This window comes from Rhinoraja longicauda, unplaced genomic scaffold, assembly GCF_053455715.1.
Source record: "Rhinoraja longicauda isolate Sanriku21f unplaced genomic scaffold, sRhiLon1.1 Scf000624, whole genome shotgun sequence".
Classification (NCBI taxonomy): domain Eukaryota; kingdom Metazoa; phylum Chordata; class Chondrichthyes; order Rajiformes; family Arhynchobatidae; genus Rhinoraja; species Rhinoraja longicauda.
Window position 1 is genome coordinate 57,822 of NW_027601840.1, and position 10,554 is coordinate 68,375.

The following is a 10,554-nucleotide window of genomic DNA, read 5'->3' on the forward strand; positions in this document are numbered from 1 at the left end:
AGTGGGTGATTGATCAGCCAAATCAAATAGTGGGAAAATTGAAGATGACATAACTCGGCCTTTAATCAGCAATGCTAATCAAGGGAGGACTTCAGCAAGTTCCAATAGCGGATAGATCGGAAAAATCATAAAATCATTGCTTGTCTGGGAGGGGGAGGCAGAGACTGTTTACTGAAAAACATCTGAGGCAGGAAGTGGAGATAAAAATAGGTGCAGGTATAGGCCATTCCGACCTTCCGGCACCGCCATTCAATATGATCATGGCTGATCATCGAAAATAAGCACCCCCTTTCCTGCTTTTTCGCCATGGGGTGAATAGATGATAGTGCTGCTGTCTGACAATTGGGCGGTTGATAGGCTGAGCTGAGCATGATGGGCTCCTAGAGATTCCCAAATCAGTGAGGTTTTGTGACAATCAAGAGTTGAATGATGACGAGGCAAGCATCTGGAATCTTGAGCAAAAATAAACAACGTGCTGGAGGAACTCAGTGAGCCAGGCAGCTTCTGTGGAGGGAAATGATAGAGCCACTACCCAGTGTGCTGTGGGCAAAGGGAAGAACCGGTTCAGCAGCTGATGCAACCTCCTGTCAGTGAAGGAGCTCTACTCCTCGCTCACTCTGGGCCGTGTCATGGAGCAACAGCAGTGGGGGCGGAGTTTGCAAAAAGCCTGCAGGACAAACGAGGAAAGCAGGCAGGGCTATGGCAAGTCAGCCCACTCTCCTCACCTGGAGCCCTGCTTCACTGAATAGAAAGTAAACTTACAATTCTCGCCCAATTGTCAGATTGTAGCACCATCATCTATTCACCATGGTGATGAACAGTGCACTTTAGAGATGCAGCGTGGAAACAGGCCCTTCGGCCAACCGAGTCTGTGCCGGCCAGCCATCCCTGCACACTAATATCACATACACACACACCAGGAACAATTTACAATTATACCAAGCCAATTAACCTACAAACCTCTCCGTCTTTGGAGTGTGGGAGAAAACCAGAGATCCCATAGAAACCCCACGCAGGTTACGGGGAAAATGTACAAACTCCGTCCACCCAATAGAAACCAGTTCTCTGGCTCTGTAAGGCAGTAATTCTGCCGCCCAGCAAAACCATGGGTTTTCCACATCACAGAATAGTACTCAAACAGACCCTTTGGCCCATCGTGTCTGCACTGCCATGCCTGGGACTGCAAGGATTAACTTCGAACAACCACAAAGATGTAAGAATAATCACTTTAACAGCAAGAGAGCAGCGGCATTCAGGAGCTCCGGTAAAACAAGCCAAGAAGCATCAAAGAGAAACTACAATAGTGACCGGTGTCACACTCGCACACTCCCCACTCTTCACTCCTGTGAATCACTGGACATCCCAGGAATTTATATCAAAAGTACAATACTTTATTTACATCCACATCTGATCTGATCCCATGCCAAAGTATCAGGAAATGGGGGGACATTGTGGAGTCCAGGTCAGTGGATATTTTTAAGGCAGAGGTTGACAGATTCTTGATTAATGCGGGTGTCGGGTTATGGGGAGAAGGCAGGAGAATGGGGTTGAGAGGGAGAGATAGAGCAGCCATGATTGAATGACAGAGTAGACTCGATGGGTTGAATGGCCTAATTCTGCTCCAATAACTTATGACCCGGGACCATGTGTCAAAACCCTGTCCCCTGCCTGTTCTAGGGAGGTGCTTTCTGAAAATACCAGTCTAGGGTCTTGCTGCCAGTCCGGGCCCGCTTGCCCGCAGCCCGCAGCTGGTCCACTGCCTTCTGCTTGGTCCGGGCTGGAGGACTGGGAGGTGGGAGGGTCGACAGGGACCTCTGGAGGTCCAGGGCGTAGTGGAAATCCTCGTGCTCCGCCACTTGCCTGGAGAGGGTGGACTCGCCACACCTCGCACAGCGCACCAGCACCTCAGTGGGGAGACCAGGGCTCAGGGGATGGTCCGGGGGCAGTCGGCCAGGAGATCGGGCAAGGGCCTTGTGTTTGAAGAACGATACGCCCTGGTGATCCATCTCTGCAGGTCCTGCACGGTCACTGTCCCTGCGGCCCAGGGGTGGTGTGTGGGAGGGGGAGGAGTGTGGAGTGGGGCTGGGGGGTGTCTCGGGGACAGGTGGTGGTGTGGCGGAGAGGGGTGGGGGGGAGATGAGTGGTGCAATAGAGAGTGAGGAGGGTCGTGCGGGGAAGGTGTGCGTTACAGGGTCAGGGGAGGGGCAGGTCTTGGAGGTGGGGACATGCACAAAGAAGGCCGTGATGGTGCCAGCCCTCTGGGCTCCCCCTGGGCCCTGTCCTCTCACCGGGCTCTGGGTTCCCCCAACTCTCCCGGGGTTCGTCGCTGCCCCCGCCCCAGGGGACGGGGGGGTGGAGCTGCCGGTCAGGAAGTCGGTGATGTCGCAGGCCGAGGCCGCCGAGGTCTCTAAGAAATGCCTGGCCGACAGAGAGAGGCCAATCACGGGGGGCGACCTGTGGAGTGACCGACGGAGACAGGGTCAGTGCAGTGGGGCAATGCCCCCATGACAGACCCCCCCCCCCCCGCATCAAACCCTTCTCCCCCCCAGGCAAACTCCTGCAGCAATCCCTCCCCATGGACCTCCACAGTCCAAGACCCAGCTTCCCCGTCCCCCGCTCTTAGCCCGTTAACCTCCACCACCCCGTCCCACAGCCTGTCTCCCATCCCCACCTCCAGCCCGTTAACCTCCACCACCCCCCCCCCCCACAGCCTGTCTCCCATCCCCACCTCCAGCCCGTTAACCTCCCCCACCTCGTTCCCCTACTCACTCACCAGGCTGCCTGAGGAGGGTGGACCGTGTTGAAGGCCTGGATGAGGGTCCAGGCGCGCTGGGCCATGCGGGGGGCCTTGGGCCCAGCCAGGGGGCAGCAGCGGGAGAGGCTGCGCGATTGGTGCTCCTCCTGCAGTCGCAGCCCCACCGCCAGCTGCTGCGCAGTCCGCCCGTTCTGCAACAAGGCGCAGGGTGAGTGTTGTGGCCCCTCCCCAGGGCACCCACCCTCCAGGCAGGCTCAACCCATCTCCAAAACCCCCTCACCAGAGGTACCCACTAACCCACCCCCACTTCCAGGGCAGCCCCCTCCCATCCAAACCCCCACTCCCAGGGCAGGCTAAACCCTCCCCATCCCGCTAAACCCTCCCCATCCCCCACCCGAGGCCACGCATCCTCCAGCCTCCACCATCCCAGTTACCAACCCCCAAGCGCACACCACAGGGATACCCACAGCACCATCCCCACTCCCATGGCAGGTCCAACCCCCCACTGCACCCACCAACCGCTGCCCAAACCCACTCCACACCGGGAGGGAGGCGAGTGAGGTAACACTGAGGGGAAGAGGGGGTGGGGAGCGTGAAGGAGCACTGGGGTGGAGGGAGAGGGTCTTTGCGGAGGGAGCGTGGGTGGTACTCTGCCCGGCGGGCTACCATAGGTTGTGGGCATTAGCCACCCACCCACCTGCTGCTGATCCTGGAGCAGTCTCTCCTCCAGCTCCGTCGACAGCTGCAGCAGCCAATGCTTCACCTGCCACAGAATGGACAAGAGGTCAGCACCATCCCAACAAATGGACAGGTGACCCCTCCCCACCCCACACCCCCACCGCACTGCACACCACAAGCCCCCCACCCCACTGCCTACCACCACCATCACCCTCCTAACACCCACGCCCCTCCTCTCACACCCACTGACCACCATCTGTTTCCTGTGGAAATGGGGGATGAAAGTTAGACTGAGAGAGGGCGCACATTGGCACATATAACAGGTCGGAAAAGGGATGAGGTCCTGTGAAGCAAATATGCTAGTGTCAGCAGACGTTTAACAAGCAGGACCTCGAGGGTAGTGATCTCCGGGTCATTCCCAGTGCCACGTGCCAGTGAGGGTAGGAACAGGAAGACAGGACAGATAAATGCGTGACTGAGGAGTTGGTGCAGGGTGCAGGATTCAGATTTTTAGACCATTGAAATCTCTTCTTTGACCCACCCTTGCAGGGAGGTTTGTCAGTGCTACTTCGGAGGGTTTAAACTAGAGAGGCAGGGGGTGCAAACCAGAGTAAAAGGTCAGCAATTGGAAGGAGTCATTGGAAAGGTTGAGGTTAGGGACCAGTAAGTCTCAAATGAAGTACAGGCAGGGAGAGGGGAAGGAATATGGTGCCACGGATGGACTGCAGTGTGTTTATTTCAATGCATGGCGTTATGTGGAAAACACAGAGGAGCCTGGCCACTGGTGTTTCTGTGGAAGAGCATTTTGGGGATAGTGATCATAACTCAGTAAGTTTTAAGATTGTTTTGAAAAGGGAGGAGGCCGGACCTTGCAGGAAGTTACTAAATTGGAGTAAGACAAGTTACAATGCCATTAGGCAGGATCTCTGGCAGGTTTGCTGAGAGCAATTGTTAATGGGTAAGTCCACATCTGACATGTGGGAGTCGTTCTAAGGCCAGTTTATCGAAGTTCATAAACAACATGTTCCAGTAAGGAGGAGGGAGAAGGATGGTAAAGTAAGGGAACTTTGGATGATCAATAAGAAAAAGGAAGCACTTGCAATGTAGTCTGTAATCAGGCAGGAAATTTGAATGTAAAGAAAGGAGGATAGGACTCAAGCAGGCGATTTGTAGGGTCAAAAGGGGCTTTGTAGGACTAAAGAAAATCCCAAGGCTTTTTATATCTATATTAAAAACAAGAGTATAACCAAGGAGAAGGTAGGACCACTCAAGGATAAAGGAAGGAATTTGTGCTTGAAATCTGTGGATGTAGGTGAGGTACTAAACATACCTTGCATTTGTTTTCACCAAGGAGGAAACAAATTAGAGGACATTGAGATCAGTGTGGAGAATACTAATAGGCAAGGGCAGTTTGAGATTCAGAAGGTGGTTCAGCTGGTTTACAAAAAAGGACACCGTGCTGAAATAACTCAGCAGGACAGGCAGCATCTCTGGAGAACATGGAAAGATGACGTATGGGGTCAGCACCCTTCAGACTGATGGAGGGTCTCGACCCAAAACGTCACCTATCCATGTTCTCCAGAGATGCTGCCTGACCCGCTGAGTTACTCCAGCACTCTGTGAAACATCACCTATACATGTTCTCCAGAGATGCTGCCTGACCCGCTGAGTTACTCCAGCACTCTGTGAAACATCATCTATCCATGTTCTCCAGAGATGCTGCCTGATCCGCTAAGTTACTCCAGCACTGTGTATCCTTTCATATTTGCCAGGATTTGGGGGTATTAGCAACAGGAAGAGGTTTTCTTCTCTGGAGTGCCAGATGTTGCAGGGAGACCAGGTAGAAGTGTATAATATTATGGGAGGCATTGATAGGGTGGACAATCAGAACCTTTTTCCCAGGATGGAAGTTAAATACTAGAAGGCATAAGTTTAGGGTGAGAGGGACAAAGTGTAAAGGTGATGTTTGGAGGTGATATTTACACACAGGGTGGTAAGTGCCAGGAATATGCTGCTGGGATGGTGGTTGTGGCCTACAGGAGACTTTTGGAAAGACATATGGAAATGTAGGAACTGGGGGGGGATGTGGATTGTGTGCAGGCAAATAAGTGTTGGTCTTGGCATCATATTCGCAGACATGGTGGGCCGAGGGTCCTGTTCTTGTGCTGTACTGTTGTGAGGGTGGCTGTGTAATGACCCACCTGCTCGCACGTGGTCAGGGCCTCTTTGCCCATGAAATTCTTGCTGCATCCAATGGACTTGGGGAGGTACCGGGGCCTCACTGGCTCAAAGTCCAGGCCCCGACAGAGGTCAAAGAGCCAGCTCCTGAAACCCAGACAGTTACCCTTCAGTCCAACACCTCCACGGTGACCAAGATGCCCCATCTAAGGTCGGCTCGTTGGCTGCTCTTTTAAAAGCTATTTGGGGTGGAGGGCGAGAGGGTGCAGGGAGGCCAGGAACGTAGGGGGGGCAGCGGCAGGAAGGGGGTGGGGAGGCAGGGTGGGGTCAGGTACAGAGGGGCTGGGGACAGGGTGCGGCAAGTTTCGGGGTGGAGGTTGGAGGCAGTGGGGGGTGGAGGCAGGGTAGGGACGGAAACAGGAGGGGCAGGATGCGGTGGGGGTGGGAATGTGGGAACGAGATGGAGGGGGATTGGTGAGTGGATACTGGCGGAGGGGGGGGGGTGCAACAGGGTCATACCCTGGGAAGGCTCCTCTATGCCCCCCACCCTGGGACAGTCGATGCCCCACCATGTCCTGGGACCCCTGGATGCCCCTTACCCTGAGATCACCGCTCGCTGTGCTCGCTCTTACCCGGTTTTGACCCCAAAGCTGGTGTGCAGCTGTGCCTGGGAGAAGGCTCGGAGCTGGCCCATGTGGTGCACCTGGAGGAGCTGTGAGATGGACTCCCCCAGCTTCCCGCCCAAGTTACGGCTGGTGGGGAACAGGCAGACAGGTCGTCAGTGCCGAACCACCCGCTGCCCCAGGGTGGACACCAACGGCAGGCTGCCCCCCACCCACCGCCCCCCACCCACCCACCGCCCCCCACCCTCTGCCCCCCACCCACCGCCCCCACCCTCCGCCCCCCACCCACCTCCCCCCACCCACCGCTCCCACCCTCTGCCCCCCACCCACCGCCCCCCACCCACCGCCCCCCCACCCACCGCCCCCCACCCACCGCCCCCCCCACCCACCGCCCCCCCACCCACCCACACTCCGCCCCCCACCCACCGCCCTCCGCCCCCACCCTCTGCCCCCCACACTCCGCCCCCCCACCCACCGACCTCCGCCCCCCACCCACCGTCCCGCACACTCCGCCCCCCCACCCACCGAGGAGTGCGTGCTGTGGGAGGGGACAGGCGATAGGGGTCAAGAGGATCAGAGGTGGAGACGGGCAATGGGGGAAGGACGTAGGGATGGGAGACCCGGACGGAGACTCACATGGTGCCGATGGGTAGGGTATCGAAGAGACGGTCCACAGACTCCATGGGCAGCAGGGTCTGGCGGTTCGGCTTGTTCAGACCACAGCTCAGCTTGGCCAGCACCTGTGGACACAGCAGAGTGGGGTCAGGCTCAGGGTCACCCTCCTCCCCGGCTATCACCCTCCCCTTAAATGAGCAAAAACCTGGAAGGTTGTGGTCCTAATGTGGGCAAATGGGATGCGTGTAGCTGGGCTGAAGGGTTGGTGTGTATGCAGTGGGCTGAGGGCCTGTCCGTGTGGTCTCCAGGCTGGGGTTGGACTGGCCCTGCCCTCCCCACCGACACGGGGCTCTCACAGTTCGCGTTTACCTTGTTGTGGGATATTCCAGCTGAACACCTGTAGCCGGTTTCTGCCTCCACGGCTGCCCGCATCTCCTCTACGATCAGTGCCCCGGCCATGAGCAGCAGCTCGGGGCTGCCCTGGTCCCTGTCCGTGGCCAGCGAGTCCAGCCATGCCTGTAGCCCCTCCCGCTGCGCCTCCTCTGGGGGGATACAGGGGGCACGGCTCACGAACAACGCCCACCCAACCTGGCCCGTACCTCTCTATCCCGGCCAATCTCCCCCCCGGCCCTCACCCCTCCACCCCGGCCCGTACCCCTCCACCCCGGCCCGTACCCCTCCACCCCGGCCAATCCCCCCTCCCCCCCGGCCCGTACCCCTCCACCTCGGCCAATCCCCCCTCCCCCCCGGCCCGTACCCCTCCACCCCGGCCAATCCCCCCTCCACCCCGGCCCGTACCCCTCCACCCCGGCCCGTACCCCTCCACCCCGGCCCGCACCGGTGCGCCCCACCTCTCGCCCTGCTGCACCTCCTCTGGGGGGGATACAGGGGGCGGGGGTCACTGACGGTGTCCACCCCCACCGTACCAGCCCATACCCCCCACCCTGGCTCAACCCCTCCTCTCGCCACAGCTCCATGGGGATATAGGAGGCACAGGTGACTGACGGTGTCATCCGCCTTGGACCCACTGTCCTAGCACCTTACCCCCTCACTCTCCAGCCCGTCCTTACCGGCCCCTCCCTCACTGCGCCTTCCCACACTGGCCTCTCCCTCCCTCTCCAGTCCCCTCCATCGCCCTTCCCTCACCGCCCTTCCCATGGCCGCACCCTACCCCCCTCACCTCTCTGCGGGGCCGAGGGCGGTGGGGCCCGGCTCTCCCTGTCCCGGGGGAATCCCTCCACGCAGGTGGTCCCAAGCAGGGTCGCCGCTCGCTGCAGGAGCCCCGGCTGCTCCAGGCGCTGGCCAGCCTCTGCCGTCAGGTCGGCGTAAACCTCATCGATGCTGGCCCTCTCGATCACCGCGAAGCGAGACAGCACTGCCAGCACTTCCACGCTCGCCTGCCGATACCTGCCGGGGGAGGGTCACCCGCTCAGCCTCGTCCATCCCCCCCCCCCCCCTCCCCCCGGGGAGCAGCTGCGTGAGAGGGGATGAGGGGGCCAGGGTAGGGGTCAAGGGAGGGTAAGGTGGGGGGGGTGACATGGAGTGGACGGCCAGGGAGGGTGGGGCGAAGGAGGGCATGGTGGGCCGGGTAGTCCAGGGGCCGGTATGGGAAGTGGGGATGGGCGAGGTTAGGGGGCCAGGATGAGGGGTCGGAGGGAAGGGAAGGCATGGAGGGCAATGGGTCGGGGATGAGGGGTCGGGGAGGACAAGGGGCAATCGCCCCCTTACCTGCTGAGGTTGGCCTTGCCGTGCGCCTCGGGGATACGGGCCAACTGCAGGCCTGGGCACCTCCTCATGGCCTCCACCCCCCTCATGCCCCTCTTCACCCCCTGGGCACGAGCCTCGTAGCTGACAGCCACAATCCTGCAGAGAGGGAGGAGGGTCGTGAGCCGCGGAGACACGGGGACCAGACCACGGGGGGGGGTGAAGACGGGGGGAAACTACAGGGAGGGGAAGCTTGAGTAAAAACAGATGGCTAGAGGGACCCAGCGGGTCAGGCAGCATCTGTGAAGGGAATGGACCCTTCATGATTGGAGTAGAGGAGAGACAGCTGGTAAAAAGAGGTGAGGGGGAGGGGTGGGTCAAGGAGAGGCGGGAAGGGTTATCTAAATGTGGAGAAATGTGGATACAGTTCCCCGTGTGGGCTGATCCAGAAGATTAAGAGGCACGGGATTCACAGTGACCTGATCATGGGGATTTATTATTGGCGGAGATAGATACGACAGTGGAGTTTAAGAGGCAGAGACGTGAAGTTGCAGGACAATAGACAATAGGTGCAGGAGTAGGCCATTCAGTCCTTCGAGCCAGCACCGCCATTCAATGCGATCATGCCTGATCATCCACCCGTTCCTGCCCTCTCCCCATACCCCCTGACTCCGCTATCATTAAGAGCTCTATCCAACTCTCTCTTGAAAGCATCTAGAGAATTGGCCTCCACTGCCTTCTGAGGCAGAAAATTCCACAGATTTGCGTGAAAAAGTTTTTCCTCATCTCCGTTCTAAATGGCCTACCCCTTATTCTTAAACTGTAGCCCCTGGTTCTGGACTCCCCCGACATTGGGAACATGTTTCCTGCCTCTAGCGTGTCCAATCCCTTAATAATCTTATATGTTTCAATAAGATCCCCTCTCATCCTTCTAAATTCCAGTATATACAAGCCCAGTAACTCCAGTCTTTAAACATAAGATAGTCCTGCCATTCCGGGAATTAACCTAATGAAACTGCGCTGCACTCCTTCAATAGCAAGAATGTCCTTCTTCAAATTTGGAGACCACAACTGCATGGAGAGATATGGATCATGTGCAGGCAGAGAAGATTAGTTTGAATCTGCACACACATCGTGGGTTCTGCTGCTCCATGTTTGTGCATTTGGATTGTACACTATCCCAGTGGAACTGGAAGTTCACCAGGATGCTGACTGGGGGGGGGGGGGGGGGGGGGGGGGAGGGGAGTAGAGTATCCACTTAGAGAGGTTGGAGAGGCTGGGTTGGTTTTCCCTGGGACAGAGAAGGCCAAGGGGAGAAGGTGACACGGGTGTACAGATTTACGAGGGGCAGATAGTGAAAAGTATGTGACTTTCTTCCGAACAAGGGGTCTATGTTTGCAGCAGGAAGGAGGGTTGAGGGGTTCTGAGGGACAATGTTTTCCCCCAGAGGATGGCTGGAATCTTTATCGCAGTGTAAGAGGGGTGATCAAGGCAATAAGTGTCTGGTATCAAATGCGGGTCAATGGGATTAGACAGGATGGGCACTCAATGGTCAGCACTGACGTGATGGGCCAAACTGCTGTATTATATACGTTTCCCCGCAGCATTAAATACTACAGAATCAGGGTCATTTTTGCAAACCCGGAATTTTATTAAACTGAATGAAGAATTTGCCTCTGATCCTGTTAAAGAGGCAGGCCAAAAGCAGACAAAACCTCAGCTAGAGAACTTGGTCAGTTTGGGCAGATTGGGCTGAAGGATCTGTTTTAGTGGGGTAGAACACGTTAACTCTGTGATCTCCAAACAATGATGTGAGCAGGGCACCCACACTACAGGCTGGGTCAGGGGCACCCAGGGCCCAGCGGTGTACAGACTTACCCGCCCCCCTGCCAGGTCTTGTACTGAACCACGGCGCAGGGCTTGCCCTTCAGCTCCGGGTTGGCTTTCTGTTCCACCTGTACGTAGAAGCAGTCCATGTCCACCAGCGCCACCACCCGCTCT

At 57.5% G+C, this 10,554-nt stretch overlaps 1 protein-coding gene across 1 annotated transcript; it reads right to left on the reverse strand.

Annotated features, from left to right (window-relative positions):
- Nucleotides 1-1,324: 1,324 nt before the first annotated feature.
- polh (polymerase (DNA directed), eta) lies at nt 1,325-10,548 on the reverse strand. Its single transcript, XM_078395451.1, has 10 exons — nt 10,432-10,548; nt 8,578-8,712; nt 8,030-8,256; nt 7,219-7,391; nt 6,871-6,974; nt 6,244-6,363; nt 5,635-5,758; nt 3,453-3,518; nt 2,774-2,946; nt 1,325-2,454 (listed from the first exon to the last, which is right to left on the reverse strand). Exons 1-10 carry the CDS (start codon nt 10,527-10,529, stop codon nt 1,674-1,676), a joined length of 2,001 nt encoding a protein of 666 aa, XP_078251577.1. The 5' UTR covers nt 10,530-10,548; the 3' UTR covers nt 1,325-1,673.
- Between the last annotated feature and the right edge of the window lie 6 nt (nt 10,549-10,554).